The following is a 16,750-nucleotide window of genomic DNA, read 5'->3' on the forward strand; positions in this document are numbered from 1 at the left end:
ACCTCATTACTTACTTTGTCTGGCCGGGGGCGAACATATTCTTCTGGAATGATTGTAAACGCGCGCAACTCTTTCTGCGATGTTCGTAATTACTGTGGACGTTGTAGACGCGTCATTTCGAAGGTTTCTCTCAAACTTTAAATTCAGCAAGGCCGAATTCGACGGCCAATCTGGATTTCAAAGGGCGTCCAGAGAACTCGCTGCTGCCGCTGCCGTCGAGTTCAACTCTCTTTGAGGACATAGGTTCGCCCAATTAAAAGCTTCATTTGAAAGATTTCAACTCACGCATTGTGTTGGAGAAGAAACAGATTCCTGTTATAAGCGGTTCACCGAGTGCTAGTTATTTCCTACCGTAGAGCTACGTGCGCGGCCGGCATGACTTCTGGCACGGAAGTGAACATTGCGTTGGCATGTTTTTTCGGTCCATAGTAGAGCACGATGCCTCTGTGACATCCACTTACGCGATGTTCGCCCACAAGATTTCAAATTTCCTTAAAATAGGAAGACAAATACTATTTGCCATTGCGTCGCAACTCTTGGTGTCAACTGTGCGTGCACAATAAAATACTGCCACAAGTGTTACCACAACATCAGTGTAGATTTTATTCGGAACAAGTATCTTGTTTTGCAAAAAAAAAAAAATGTTCGCGTGAAAGGTTATACAGGCAAAGCAAAAATACATCTCACAACGTCGCTTCAAATGTCGGAAAAAAAATATTTAGGAATAAAGAGTTAGACAGGAAAGCACTTTATTAAAGAGAGGCGTATGATGCGCTCAAAAGATCCTGGATGTGGAGCACGTGCGGCACGCTGCACGTCCAGTTGGTACGACCAGTGGCGTATAGCCAGATATTTTGTTCGGGGGGCTCATGTTGCAGCGCGGCCTCCTCAGAATTTGTGGAAGGATAAAACGTAGCAATAATAACTACATTGCCATTGACAATGCCATTTTGTATTACATAACGCTACGCACTGTCTAGATAAGTCAAATATGAATTTTTTAAATAAAAGAATGTATTCATATGTCTTAGAAATCCCAGACATGATAACAAAACATAAAACTGAGTAGGGGACAAGACACAGGAGAGAAGCAAACAGGACGAGCTCGTCCTGTTTGCTTCTCTCTTGTGTATTGTCCCCTGCTCAGTTTTATATTTTGTTATCATGTCATACCAACTGTCCCTTTATCGTGCACTCGTGGGAGACATAACTGATACCAATGCTTCCATGTTCTTGCGTATTTAAGAAGTAAACAAACTATCATACGAAGTCTAGAACTATATCGGTCCGGACCCAGCAAAGCAGTGCATGCCACTGATATGAAAACCGTAAAGGTCATGAAATTAGCAAGTAGACAACAAATATTGTGATGAATGTTTGTCGTTAAAGAACCTTTGCATTTTTGTACATATGCAACGGGCAGGGAAAAATCTCAATGACGTTGTCCTTCGTTCCAGTGTACTGCGGAGCAGCAGCTGTCACCGGTCATGTATTGCGAGGAATTGCACCGAAATTTTAGTCGCAACAGCGAGCCATCGATGGGCCCTTGACAATTGGTGCTAGGATAGGGCCCCGTGTGTTACATGACTCCAGGTGCAGGGGCGTTGCCAAGAAATCCAACCCGAGTTAGCAATGTTCGCGCCAAATCTATTTTATAGTCTGGAAAAGATAGTGTAGGTGACAAAATCCAGAATGACTTCCGGCGCCGGTGGTTTTGTCAGCGGTGCGTGACAGTTCGAAAAAAATTCGGGGGAGGGGCTGAAGCCCCAAAAGCCATCCTCCTGGCTCCCCTGGGTACGACGCCAGCCAGGTACTCCAGGTGGGAGGTGGGGGGGGGGGGGGGCGGAGTGAGTTGAGAGGAAAGGAATATGGAGGGCTACTGGGCACTGACAGAGACAGTGCTCCAGATTAGCATAGGGTGAGGGCCACTTGTGGCAGTAGGGGTCAGGCAGCATGTGAAAGATGTATGCAACTAGTCGGCATAGTTCAATGCATACTGGCGCTTCACTTATACGAAGAAATTTGTTTTCTTAAATGCGAGCCACATTGCATGGAAGCAGCCGCTATTGCGTGCAATATTACTAAACGACCACAGCAGAGGTAGTTACACATGTCTTTTTGATCTCTGCTTCTCACGTCCCGAAGCAGGTGGGCCCCTTGTCGTCGTAGCGTGCGAGGAAGGCTAGCAATTCCTTGTGCAGGTACTTTCCATTGATCGTCGACACAAGGAAGTGAACGTGCGTGTAGAACGGATCGTCGATAAAGTAACTCTTTTTCACGTGTCGCTCCAGAGACTTGAGCAGCTCTCGCACGTCATCCGGGGACACGAATTCGTCGCCCGCGCTCCAGAAGATCCCCAGGTCGGTCTGCACGTTCGACAGCTCGTATTCCGGAACAGTCCGCTGCCGTGGGACAAAGAGGAAGACCACAGCAAACAAGATAGTGATGTGGACGTCTATATATTACAGTATATCTTGCCGCACAAGTCTTTCTACACCGTGACCGTGGGACTTAGAGGGCGCTAGTCGCCATTGCCAAAGCGTCGGCGGAAGCTACTGGAGTCCTGGACTGAGGACCCCAGCCACAATCCGCTGCGGTCTCCTCTTGCACAATAAATGTTTATTCTCTCTCTCCCTCTCAGAGAGTACTAAGAACGCATCTTTCAAACTTTTACCGTCTCGCTATTCTATTGCGCGCTATCAAATTCATGCTAAATGGCGTGATCATTATAATTTCCTGCTGTAGACATGTCACCTTCCGTAATGTAGCCAGTAGTTGCTGCCCATTAAACAAGTCCCTCACAGTCTTTACCGCAATCACCATCACTGAATGATCGCCGTAGCAGCTAAGGTACATCCACGGAAGTAAGAAGGCCTCTCCCATCGTTCTTATATTAGAGACCTCTGTAGTTAATCTCTAATAGATATTCTGATCTATCAGTTTTACAGACAGACGCCCGCAGCTAGCTATCTCCTGCCGTTGCCCAGTCGCTCTGTTATCGTAATACACACGTACAAATTGTTAATGGTGTTATCCACGCTACATTATATATCCCGGTGTTTTTGATGTGACAGCTTTAAGGCCCATTTACACTAGCGAATCGCAAAGGGCATGCGACCAGGCAACACCTCGACAACGCCGTTGTTCACACTTCTAAGGGAGACCTGTGGGTCCCCTTCTCGTTCGATTCTCGTTTGAAACGAAAACTGCGGGGAATGACGTCATTCGCACAAAATTTTCTGGTCTATCGCTATTCACAATGTACTACGACGACCTTAGCGAAAAGCAGGAAGTCACGGCGGTGTTGATGTGCACTGCGGAGGTACAAGGGTCATGATAACGCGCGCTCTGGGTTTCGGCCTGCTAGCCAGGATGGCGGCCGCCGGCGTCAGAAAAATGAGTCATTTAAGAGGATCGTTGCCCGATACTGAGCTGTTAGTAATAGCGACAACCGCGATAGAAGCTAATTGGCTTTTCTGCTAATGCCCAGTGCGGCTCGCCTGGTCTGCTAGCTCCGCTGCTGAAGGCATCGCGGAAATCGGGCATATCCTTATTTTATCATAAGACGGGCCTCAAATTAAAGGGGTGATGAGAGTAGTGCCTCTATTACAGCGCTGGCCAGCTCCAAAGTGCCCTCGGTAGCGGAAACAGGCTAGGCTTACCGAAGACTAGGGCAGCGAGGGAGCAGCGCAGTTAGGCACTCGGCGCGCCAGCGGGCGTCTTCGTTGCCGAAAGCTCGATCCGCCCGCTGATTCATTCAGCTGTTCGCGACTCGCAAATGAGAATGGGCGTTTAGACTTCACATCATGCGATTTCGCGGCCTGATTGATGGCATCGAAACGGCGATCACGTCAATAGCTCATATCACCTAAGGGCATCACGAAATTTTCCCTGCCCACTTGCCCAGGTCAAACTGTCCTCCTTGCCATGTGAAAATAAATATATTTGAATTACATTCAATTAAATAGCCACGTGCCCGTCATGGAACTCCGGACCTTGCGGTTGCGCGTCCTGAGTTAGTCACAAAAAACGCTGATGGTCGGGATGGTGACTAGCTCACCATGTGACGTGACAGCAGAGCGAAAATCCAAAACTGAAAAGAAGGGAGGCAGCTCGCAACCGGGAAAGGGCGAAACAGGCAGTGCACAAATATACATTGGCTGACAGGCCGGTGCATTAATACACAGTCCGAAAGAGCGCCTTGCTTTTTTACATTAAACTAAGTTCACTAATTTAGGCGACCATTGCCGAGATTGCAAGTATTTTTGTCTTCATTACATCAAAGTGATTCTTGTTACAACGCCCTGTGATATTGAGACGAGATAATGATTAGCGAAGCTTACCCCACGAAGGAAAAACCAAGCTTGTGCCTCAGCAAGCCCTCTATCTGTCTATATGATAAGGAATTCATGTTCCTTGATCCCACGTAGGAGCACTTGCGTTATGTTTTGTTGCCCGGTTATTTACCTGTGCTACCTTAATTCTCGCCTATATTCCCGTGAATAAACTCCAGTTGTAATTAAGCGCGAGTCTTGTTTTTCTACCTCACTCGTCCTGCCGCCGCAGTGACTCAGTGGTTATGGTGCTCGGCTGCTGACCCGAAAGACGCGGGTTCGATCCCGGCTGCGGCGGTAGAATTTCGATGGAGGTAAAATTCTAGAGGCCCGTGTACTGTGCGATGTCAGTGCACGTTAAAGAACCCCAGGTGGCCGAAATTTTTGGAGCCCTTCACTACGGCGTCCCTCATTGCCTGAGTCGCTTTGGGACTTTAAACCCCCCTAAACCAAACCAAAACCTCTTTCGTCCGCGTCTTTTGCGCTGTTACCTTCAAGAAACAAGCAGGCTGGAACGGGTAGTCTGTCTCGGCGCGTAATTACGTGTATGCAAATAAAAAGACGCACCTACTGGCAGCATTCCGTCATTATTGCTCTTTGCCGCAGAGATCTTTTTAGAGGCGGCCAATAATTGAGTTTTTTTCTGTTTGGTTTCCTGGTACGTTTTGACTTTTTTCTGCTGCGTGCTCGGGCGTGCGTTCTTCGATGCAGTAGTTGTCATCCCCGACTGTGTCGCTCCCATCCTTTTCCCATCCGTTCGTCGCCTTTATAAGGTGTTCACCTTCCATCGATAAAATTCAGTTGGCAATCAGTGATTGTGTCTCGTGTTTCGTCTCTCCTTCTGTGGTTGCATGTGTTAGCCCTGTTATTTTTTTTTCTAGAATCTTCCGACCTTCCAGCACAATTGAGGTCGCGAGGCATTGTGTACGCATGGTAAAAAAATTGGGGAACGCTTAAGCTTCATTTACGCATCAGTGCATTCCTCTAAGAAACTTCCCTAAGTAAACGACCACAACGCGTTTGCTAGGTCCACCTTGATTCAGCCTTTGTGACCTCGCTAATTAGTTCCACTACGCTTCTGTGTGCAGCTAAGAGAATTCGGAACCTACCGGTCTAGTTGCAATAGTCCTGCGAAGGAATGGCTTCTGCCGGAAAGAGCGGCTTTGCATCGTAACTTCCTTCGACACTTTGAGGAGCAAAATCGAGTATCCGCGCTCAAAACTGGTCACGGAATGAGCGTATACAGCAACTCGAGTTTGGTCTAAGCTCCAGTCGAATCCATCGTTTATTTCTGACCTAGCCTGCGCATGCAGGACGGGGTGCGCTTAACCATCCTGCAGCTATAAACAGAGAACTGCGAGTTGCGTTGTTGCGCAGCTGCTGAACCATTCTCAATTATAAATCGCACGCTGTTAAGAGTGCGTTACTATATTCAGTTGGCAGTCGTTAATACTTACCTTTCGATAGTAATCCTTGTTGTAGAATGGACCGTAGTCAAATTTTTGAAACTTTTTCGATTTCACAAGCTGTAAACGAAACAAAAAGAATAATTACAGGAGATGCAAAGCACTTTCAACATTTTAATTCGTTTCAAAGTTATGACTCAACCGTTTGTCGTACAGCGTTCTGGGTGGTGCCATGTCATTTATCGTGGCATATCAGTTTCTTACTATTCACTATGGGGGAAAGCTGACGGCTCTGCACTCAATCCACCATGGACGACCGAGGCATGCCGGGAAGACAGCGCTTCGGATTGATATCTGGTGGCTTGCGGACTGTGCTGCGTATTGTATTTTTTGGTTGTTCAGCTTCGCTTTCACTAGTGTAGTTTTTACTATTGTTTTGTGTGTGTTCAGGGGGTGCAGTTATCCAGCTACGCCCGCAATTCATTTGAGATCCGAAGCATCCGAAGGCGCTCGAAGTGAGCTGGGCACAGTGTCCGGTGCCTGATAGCCCTGAAGCTTGTTTTCTTCATCACTAGGGGCCATTTATGCAGCAAGCTGGGTTTTGCTCTGCGGGAACCTGTGCTACCTGTGCACTGAAAGGTGAAAGAACGGGACATAGTTTTGTTGTGAATTGGGAACCCAACAGCCTGCTGCTGTGACCACTCTGTACATTTCTCGCAGGGCTCTTGGATAATTTCATCTTTTAAACGAGCAAAGTACTTCAAAAGGCGTAATTTAAGTTCACCGTAGTCGCCGAGGATTGCGTTTGGTTCATTTCGAAGACTGGCGGTGACCGCGCATTGCGTGATGGAACGACTTCCACTTCATTGGTTAATTCACGCAAATACCCGCATGCCGCACTTGCCACCATGAACACCTGCAGTCCCTGACGTGTAGGGCGGGTTTCCGCGTCCTAATTCACGCTTTTCATTGGAAAAATCTGTAAGCGCAGCGCCAGGACTGGGCGAAAGCCAGCACTTAGTGTGTGCAAGCTAGTTTCTCACAGAGAAGCGAGGGTTCGGTGAAGTTTCTCATTGCACGAACCATAGCCCATACATAGACATGGGGCGCGAACCCGCAGTAGCAGACTACCCCAATAGGAAGTTTCTGTTTGTCACAGTGCGAAATCGGAATCTTCAATAGTGCAATACTTTAAGCGCTAACAATTTGTTTGAAAGAATATTTGCTCATAAAAGTGTGTCTGCTAAACGCAAAAAATTGTTTTCTACGGTTAGCTGTATTTCACGGCATGGAGAGAAAACCCTTTCTCGCCATGGGTAAATTCAGTGCCTGTCTGTTTTTCTGCGCATTTATTGCACTGTACAATAAGCATAGTTTATTACAGGATATATTGATTGTAAGACAACGCTTCCTTGCAATATGCAATTTGCGAAAATTTGTATTTCTTTAGCTGTAGTTAAGTTTTAGGGCCAAGCCGTGTACGATACGCTGTCTTCACGGCATTCCTGCGGTGGGTAAAGGGCCCTTTAAGAAACTCGAATAGATGGTGGCGCCAGCATTCCCTCTATAGGTAACACTTTAAACGCTATGGTGACATAGAGCTTACATCTGCTTGTCAAGTTGGAGGCTAGCTTGCGACAGGCATTCGGACAGGTCCACTACATATGCACGAATTGTACGCCTTCCCAGAATTCCGTATCAAAACTGTGATCAAATGGTTCGTCGTACAGCGTTCCCGGTGGCGCCAAATGTCTACGTCTTGCGTCCACGATATGCACACTCGACCGATCTCCTCGACGTGCAGCGAGAGGGTCCGAGCGTGTGCGGTCTGGTGCGAAACTAATAGGCAAACACAGGAGGAGGAGGAGGAGGAGGAGGAGGAGGAGGAGGAGGAGGAAAGGCGGGGAGGTTAACAGGTAGAGGAAATCAGTTTGCTACCCTGCGCTGGGGGAAAGGAATGAAGGGATATAAAGGTGAGGGAGAAAAGCGAGTGATAAGAAAAAGCAGAAGGCTCGGCAAAGTCACAGCCTGTCGTGCTGGCGGGACACTCTTTAAGAACCGCAGGAAAGTCTGGATCGCCACTGCCAGAGTCCAAGAAAGGAATGTACAAATATTACGCATAAACAATGCACCCAGCGACAGTAGCGCTTTTTATTCCCACTCGTAAGCAATCGCAAGTCTGCCGAATTTTTTAAACTCCCATCACTGTTGCAGAAATTACACATTTTATACAGTAGTGCATCTAATAGATAACTCTGCTGCAGGAGTAGACAGCATCAAAGCACTAACTGTGAAAGCAGTATGTAGAATCATAACACCCGTTTTCTAGAAAATTTTTCATCACAATGCAGAAAGATGCTAATTCCTTAGAAAAGCTCAAAATTCCAAGAAAATTTGTTGAGCAAAGGTGGTTGTCATGGTGAGTTTAAAAACTACCGTGCAATCTGTCCTACACGTATTTTAGATGGAGGCGAAATTGTAGAGGCCCGTGTACCGTGCGATGTCAGTGCACTGTAAAGAGCACCAGGTGGTCGAACTTCCCGGATCCCTTCGATACGGTGTCTCTCATAGCCTGAGTCGCATTGGGACGTTAAACAGCCATAAACCGTCCTACACGTAGTTTCAAAAATTCCCGAAGTTCCAGCCGCTTGGTAAATTTTCGAAGCGAAACTTCAGTCGCTTTTAACTCTCAGAGAGACTTAAAAACAAAACATCGACAGAATCTGTTTTATTAAATATGAAAGACAAGCAAAGCAACATTAGTGAAAAGTAATTGGTAATGCTCGGCATCTTCGTAAGCATGTAAAGGCACTCGAGTCTGTTAATAGCATGTGGCTTGTAAACTCCGGTAATGCGAAGCACGCGGCATTAAACTTCAAATAATCGGTAGTTATCTAGTATCAGACCGCAGGGCAGCGTTGCTACTGGTATTCCTTTGCGGCCGCTTCTTTTCTTGTTACATATTGTGTGTAAGGCTCGACTCGTCGTTTTCTTTTTATGTGTGTGTGTGTGTCTTATTGGTTACCGTGGAGTTGTCCGCAAGTTGGACAGAAACCCAAAGTTATTTTTCGCTCTTCGCGGATGCACAGCGTTCCTTCCGGCATTGCACGTGAGCAGTTGTGCACGTTTCGCACGTGCTACGCTGTTTTGCGCAATCACGTGCGGGTAGCTGCAGGGAGCGCGAGAAACCCTGACGCCACTTTCGACTAACTGAAAAGCAACAAACTGACGTCATCGGCAGCTGTAATTTATCTTTCTACTTTTTTAGTGCGGAGAGTGCGGGGATGGGGGATATTTTCTGTTTATTTGCCGCCACACGGTTTCTCGTGCGTATGTTGTCTGCAGCTAGGTGGGCGGACCCCATGCTCGCGTAGCCGCGGAGAGGGTCCGCGGGGTGGCCAGAAAGTTATCAACTGCAAGTCCCTGTTACAGAGCATATATGTACAGAGCATGTACATATTTCCTGTTTATAAATCGTTTGTCTTTGATCTCTCTCAAGTTTTCTTGAAATCCTGGAAGTAAGAAGGCAACGGGGAAAGAGGAGCCGATCTTTACCATGTCGTTAACATTCCCAAAGGCCCTGAAATATTGTACGCAGACAACTCTAATGTACCTCTTAGTGACGAACATATTTCAGCCATAATTATCAGTTGCAGGTTGTCGTTGAATGAGTTATCTCTTTGGTTAAACGCTGAAGCGTTAGAATTAATTGTCAATAAGCGAAAAGTGCCTAATGTTTGGCCTAAAAACATTGTTTTAGGAATCGCAGCGGCAGCTTTTGAAATATTGTCATCCAACACGCTGAGTCGATTCATTTTTCATGGTCTATATTTGCGGAAAGTAGTTGTGGAATGACCACCTAAGCCCTGTGCGATTAAGAGTATAACACTCCACTAGCATCATCAATAAATTTACGTCTATTCTACTATGATTTGCAACTGCGCAGCAAACAGGGACAGAAGGGACACTTATACGAGACAGGCGCTGACTTTAACTGAATTTTATTACAGCGAGGCAAGAATTTATTGAGCACGAATCGTACAAAAAAACAAACAAATAAAAAACCCAGCATACAAGGTGCGAAATAGCTACGCACGTGTCCAACAACAATAAAACAATCCGGCAAGAGGAAGATATCTCTGGACGCGTCTTTATTTCTGCTATCAACCGAGATAAGCACTCTTTATGAAATCTAATTCCTTTTGTGAAACCACAACTGATGGGTGACTAACACCAATGACTTCAGAATTACTACATGTATGAAAAACGCTTCCATTATTTTCCTTGCCAGTTGATTCTTATGCCTAACAAGAACGGCTGTACTAGAAAAAAAAACGGGGGTGCAAGCACACGAATGACGGTGCAGAGAAAGATCAATGCAGAATTTTGGCCAGTTTGACCAGTTTGAGCACTATCCGGGTTTCTCACTATCCGCCGCAAGGTCACGTGACCTAGGTGGCCCGCCTTTCTCCTAGGTTGCTCTCTCCAGAGCCACGCCAGGTATTTTTCGTTCAAAGTGCCGACGTCGACACCATCGACACCGGATATTCTGAAGAACGGGGCATTTAACGGCATTGCGTTAAAATAATCGAATTAAGAAAACCTTCTCCTAGGGTACCACGGGTAAGAACAAATTTTAGCTCAAAAACTACGATTTGCCTTATTGTGCTTGTTCTTCTAAATGATACCTCACAAATAAAAGATCTCGTTCATAAATATACAAACTTACGTTTCCTTGAAAAAACAAAATAGAATTGCTGTTTGCAGAACCCTGAATGATTGACCCTGAGAAACTTCATTGCCGCTATTTTGTTTCCTTTTTATTTCAATATTTAATGAGAGGTGTACATTATAAATTAATTGTTCTAATGCGCCGTAGAAACCTGCAGTGTATGTGCGATATTACGCATGTCGCAGCATTTTGTATGTACGCTGTCTAGCTGTCTCAAACGCGATCTTCACCAGGGGGAATTGGTCTAGTAAGGTCTACCACGCCTTTCTGCCCTCAAGTATTGAAAGAAACCTGCCTTCAAAAATAAAGGCTCACCTGATCGAAGTGAATGAGATTCTTCATAGACGTTCCAGCAGGCAGGTGACATAAGTATACTGGTATTCTTGACTGTTGTTAAAAAAAGGCACTCAGTTAAGCACATGTGGGCTGGGCCTATACAAAAGTATCGTGAACTCTGAAGCGCTGGCAGACGACGGACGAAAGGTGGACGTGGCACACAGTGCGCTGAACTAACAACTTTAACATCAAAGGAAGGCGATCCGCACGTTTTTGTACAGTGACCCAAGGTTGGCAGTGATTACAGGGCGCATGCTCAATTCAAAGCAAAAGAACACAAGCGAAGAAGCAGGGGCAGGGGTTCAAAAAATGCGCCTGCGCACTGCCCCTGCCTTTTTGCTTATGTTTTGTGGCTTTGAATTGCGCATGCGCCCTGTAATCACTGCTAACCTTGGGTCACTGTACAAAAACGTGCGGATCGCCTTCCTTTGATGTTAAAGTTGTTAGTTCAGCGCACTGTGTGCCACGTCCACCTTTCGTCCGTCGTCTGCCAGCGCTTCAGAGTTCGCAATGTCAAACCAACAAGCCCCGCAACATACCCTGCACAAAAGTATCACCTCCTAAGTTCACGTATTCGCAGATGAAAGCATGTGAGCCAAAAGGACTTTTTTCTCGGAAGTTCCTAGTGTACCAAAGAAAAAGTGCACATTCACACATTGTGCCTCATCTTTCTTTTAACCTCTGATGACAAGCTACAGGTGCAAAAATCACTGCAGACTTCTGGCATTATCACAAGTCGAGTTTACCACAGTACAATTATTGACATAGCGCACGAAAGAGACAAGCACGACACAGATCTGCACTAGGCTCGCGCTAACTTTCAACATTATATCGGCAGAAATTCTCACTTTAGCAAGGCATTAAACGGGGCTGGTTGGTCGTACATGTTAGCATAGTTTGAAAATTTTAGTTGAAAATTTTCGCTTATTGTAGTGTGTCGTCCCTTCTGTAGTATAGTTTGCGCACCTATAAGCTAAAATCACCACGCGAATTATATCGAAACCCAGAAACTAGAATCAGTCGGTAAGCATTGGGGCATAGCATTAAACGGACAATCTAGGTGAACAACATGTGAAAAAGGATAAAACATGTGCCGGAGAAACATTTAAGGAAAAACAACACCACAAAAATATTCAAAATGAGTTACTGTTGCATTGCAGCGTTGAAAGGTGTCCACAAAATGACTGAGCTGAAAAACCTAAAGATCAGCAATCGTCACGGCTGTAAGGGAGTGAAAGAGTCAAAACAAATTACGAGCTGCAACCAATAAAATGCTCTGTATAACAGAGGAGCATACTACAAGGCTCCCACACTAAATAAGCTCGTGCCTTAAAATAGAGTGAAAATTAAAATTGTAATTGATTTTAAATTGCAATGCTTGTGAATAACAAGGGGTCTAAAAGCCAACATAAATTAAGGCAATGGTTCAATACGCAACGCTAAACGTGAGGAAAACAAAAAGTAAAAACATTTAAAAATTCACTCACAGCAGAACTGAACGACGTAAGGCGAGCAAAGCTTGCTGCGACGTTAAGCAGGCAACCACACCGAAAGTGAAACTCGCTGTCGTGTAATTCAACGGAATGTGCACTGCCACACTTCTGCGTGGTCCTTCTAATAAAATATGCCTCAGTGACTTCGCACTGCGTATTATCTTTAGCTGCTCCTGTGAATTCCTTATTCTGTATCCTTGTACAGCCCCTCCTTTTTCTCTTCGTCTCACATGCATTGCAATGGTCGGCAAAGTTGCTCCCTGGTTTGTTTTTCGCGCAAAGTCTATGCTCCCTCCTCTTCTCGTTGAGACAACCTCCTGTCTGCCCCGTGCAGTGAAGACCGCAGCTGATAGAAATCGGGCTCACTACGTTCGCTGTGCATCCCCTGAACTTCGTTTCATGTGTATTCATGCAATCTCATCATCATCATCAGCATGACTGCGCCCACTGCAGGGCCTAGACCTCTCCCATGTATCTCCAATTAACCCGGTCCTTTGCCAGCTGCGCCCAACCTATGCCTACGAACTTCTTAATCTCATCCGCCCACTTAACCTTCTGCCGCTCCCTGCTACGCTTGCCTTCTCTTGTAATCCACTCCGTTACCCTTAAGGACCAGCGGTTATCTTGACTTCGCATTACAGGCCCTGCCCAAGCCCATTTCTTCCTCTTTGTTTTGACTAGGATGTCATTAACCCGTGTTTGTTCCCTCACCCACTCTGCCCGCTTCCGGTCTCTTAACGTTACAGCTATCATTTTTCTTCCCTTACCTCTCTGCGTTGTCTTAACTTATAAGCTGAACCCTTTTCGTTAGCCTCCACGTTTCGTAGGTGAGTACCGGTATGATAAAGCTGTTGTACACTTTTCCCGTGAGGGATATTGATAAACTGCCGTTCATGACCTGAGAGAACCTGCCATATGCGCTCCACTCCATTCTTATCCTTCTAGTCATTTCCCTCACATGATCCCGATAAGCTGTTACTACCTGCCCTAAGCCGACGTATTCTTTTTCCGCTTCCAGCACCTCGCTTGTTTTATTTTTATAGTGCTGATTTTAGGAAGTTTATTTGGGGTAGAGAACACAACTTTTACGGCAAACATCGCCGCATTCTTTTCAAAATTATCTGAAAGCTTGTAGAAGTATGGTACGAACGGGACAGATGTCTTGCCTTTGTTTTTCCCTTTCCTATTTGTTATGCTAATCATTTAGAACTTCTTAAATACACAATAATGACTGGAAAAGCAACGCAGTAGCCATAAATTTGCTCTTAATGATTTCCGGCAGCTCCTCGCGATATCTTTTAAATTATTCATATCCACAGTTCACAGAAAGAGTAGTGCGCGTAAGCCCAGCAGTCCATATCTCAGTGACAATCTTTTTGCACTTCCGAGATTTTTTCCTGGATCAAAATTATTAGGGATAAGTAATCCTCGGCCATTGGAAATGACATAAAAATTGCACGCGCACTGAGCAGGTTCGACAGCCACCCTTTGCATACAGTACTTGAAATCAGCTTCGGGCTGCGCGCCTCGTCAAGGTCCTACAAGGGCAAAACAAGCACTTGTTTTTTGCTTGTTCTAATTGCGTAAAGCACAGATTTGGAACAACAAACTCAAGGTATATTTCCGAGAGCTCGGCGATGCACTTTGGTTTGTTATATACCTTTTGAGAACCTTTTTACTGCAATGTGTGTTTCTGGATGCTTCTTCTGCGTGTATTGTTTACGTTAAACATTTTTGTTCAATACTGCCAGTTTTTGTTGGCCGCGACAGATGGAGGACAAGCTGAAGTAAGCCGTAAACATATTTAGCCCTCAGAAACTAAAAAGAAACAGAAACAGAGTGCTACGTGTGCATGGATTCTAACACACCCAGGCAAACCGAATCCGGCGGAAGCTCCGCACCTCACTTTTTTGTTTAAGATTCAAAACAATCATAAAAAACTGCTAATGGTGTGAGTGCTCCTTGAAAATGCAGTGGTGGCTGATTACATTCTTGTTTTTGTCGGACGAAAGATAAGTACTTAAAATATTTTCTGCCGCAATAAGAGACCGATGAATGCGCGATTGCTTTGTTGACCACATCAGCAGTGGTTTTATGTTCTTTCTGCTTTTAATACTTTTTTTTCAGGAATGCTTGGCTGTGTATAACAATCTTTTTTGGCTTTTTTGTTTGCTTGTCTCTCGGTCTGTCTGTTCTTTATTGCTGCCGTTTTTCTATGGGTATGGGGTGTAATTCTCTCAGAAGCCAGTCATAGGCTTTTTGAATTCATTCCTAACATCACACATGTCGAAATAAATATACTTATAATTGTATTTGCAATGCACGACATTATGTTCAGCACTCCGATACTGAACACGAAGTTCTCAGTATAGTTTTCTTTTCCGACATCCGCAACGATCCCTCAGTGTTCTTGTTGAGGCTACACCGCTTATCATTTTCTAACTCTCAGAGATAGTTATTGATTAAAATTTTTGTTTGAGATAGCTGGTTTACACTTCAATTATAAGAGGGCAGTGCAAATATGACACGGAACAGAGAAGTAACCCAGAATGCAGGAGGGGCTCTCTTTTTATAGAATGACAACACCCTCGACTAACAAATGGTTATAACTTTACCAGCGTCATAGTAGACTCGTGCCAGAAGACAGTAAGTGACACTGAAGACAGCGCACGTCCTGTATTCGGTGTTAATTCTGTGTTCAGTGCTGCCCTCTTGTGGGCGGTGGAGACGTACCTCGTTGATGTACCTGCTGCCGAAGTTGGAGAAGGTGTCGCCCAGGAGAGAGCAGATGCCTCGCGTCGCGTAGCCGCAGAACTGCCGCACGAGTCCCGCCACCCGCATGCCGTGGGGCATCAGCTCGTACGCGCCGGCCCAGTGGACGAGGCGCTGCCACGGGAGAGAGTGTCCCACACGAGCTGAAGTTGCGCTCGGGCCGCGTCGATGCCGCTTTGAGTGCTAGCATCTGCTTCGTAGGCAGCGTGTTCTTATTTACGCGACTGGCGTCGCATCTCGCTTCAGGGCTATCACACTACTGAACCAACCATAGGCAAAAGTGAGCTGGAGATGAATCATTACGAGAAAAAATTCGTAGCAAGTACACGTGAGGAAGCTGTAAAAAAAACCTGGACGACGAATACGATACTAGGTAATTCGTTATAGAGAGCATCTGTTGTGGGCAATTTCCGCGAATAAATTAATAAGATTGGTTTTGTTTTTCTTTTTGTAGGGAGCGAGAAGTGCAGACCTCTTTGAGCTTCGAAATATTTTTTAATACAGTGGAGCATCGCATATGATTTTTCTCCCTTAGCACGGAAAGTCACTGGACGTGTCCATTACAAATCGAAAGGATCCATTCTCTTTATGCAAAACCTAGAAGCTCTTCTCATGCTGTACTGGTTGTGCAATACACTAATTCGCTTATCGAGATCAACGGACATTTGCAGTAGGAGCAAAAAGAAAAATGTCGAGTCTTCCAGTTAATACAACCCTGTACACTGCAAAATTCCTTCGCGTTTGAACAACGCTTAAGAGACGTATCTTAACATAATTATGGAACGCTCAAGCCAGTCGTTAATCTGTCTCATCGTTAAAAAGCAGTGCTCTGGTTCAACTTGAGGACCGCAGAGTTCAACCGTCAAAAGCGACAAGCTCTGCCTCCGAGCGTATCATCACGCGTCGGCGTCCTTGGGACATGAGCGGCAGCTTGAGGTGGTGATGCTGAGCGTCAGCTCTACACCTGTTTTCCCACAGTATCAGTCCCATCGAAGAACAAAAAACTCCTGAGGCATCTATGGGGCAGCGATTTAAGGTGTACTGTATCTGATGTTAAGGCCTGGAAATAAGGCTCCGGAAGGACTTGGCCACCGCGGGAGCCGCGGTTTCAGTTTTCCCGAAATTGGAGCCCCTGGCGTTATTAGCCATGCCCGACATTAAAACTCTCTCTTTGGCGGGTCAAAATTCATCACGCGCGCTGCCACTGCACATCTATGGCAGCGCTAGGCAAGTAGCCCGCGGTTAATTCGATCGAGAAGAACGTCGGGGGCGTCAGGGAGGGTTTACCTATACGGCTGCCACCTCTTCCAAACGGACTGGAGATATTCATTAATTTGGACACTATAGTGGGAGCCGAGTGCTTGCTGCAGCACTTCCTGATGTAGCAGGAGGCTGAGGAGTAACCTCGTTGATTGCTTTCGCATAGCTTTGGATAACAGCTAGAAGCCTCCTCAGGTAACCAAGAATTACATGAGGCACGTTTGGCTGCAGCTTCATCCAGACTAGCGCTGCGCGGCTCCGCGAGATTGAAAGGAGGGAAGTGATGTTGTTTTTTTTTGTTGCGACAGAAGGAAGAATGAACATAAAAGTGCACTGGCCTGCCCACTGACTCAAGCTGAGCCACAATCGCTGCCACGTGCAGACAGTAGGAGAGCTGAAAGAGATAGGAGAGGAAAG

The 16,750-nt window shown here is 45.8% G+C and overlaps 1 protein-coding gene across 1 annotated transcript in view; it reads right to left on the reverse strand.

Moving 5' to 3' along the window:
* Window positions 1-581: 581 nt before the first annotated feature.
* Window positions 582-16,750, reverse strand: part of LOC144124641 (gastric triacylglycerol lipase-like) — an 87,213-nt gene continuing 71,044 nt past the window's right edge. The window contains exons 6-9 of the mRNA XM_077657440.1: window positions 15,035-15,187; window positions 10,788-10,859; window positions 5,792-5,860; window positions 582-2,402 (exon numbers count right to left, since the gene is read on the reverse strand). Coding sequence (XP_077513566.1) covers window positions 2,133-2,402; window positions 5,792-5,860; window positions 10,788-10,859; window positions 15,035-15,187 — 564 coding nt within the window. The 3' untranslated portion in view covers window positions 582-2,132. The remainder of the gene's footprint in view (window positions 2,403-5,791; window positions 5,861-10,787; window positions 10,860-15,034; window positions 15,188-16,750) is intronic.

The sequence above is a fragment of the Amblyomma americanum genome, chromosome 3 (assembly GCF_052857255.1).
Source record: "Amblyomma americanum isolate KBUSLIRL-KWMA chromosome 3, ASM5285725v1, whole genome shotgun sequence".
NCBI classification, from domain to species: domain Eukaryota; kingdom Metazoa; phylum Arthropoda; class Arachnida; order Ixodida; family Ixodidae; genus Amblyomma; species Amblyomma americanum.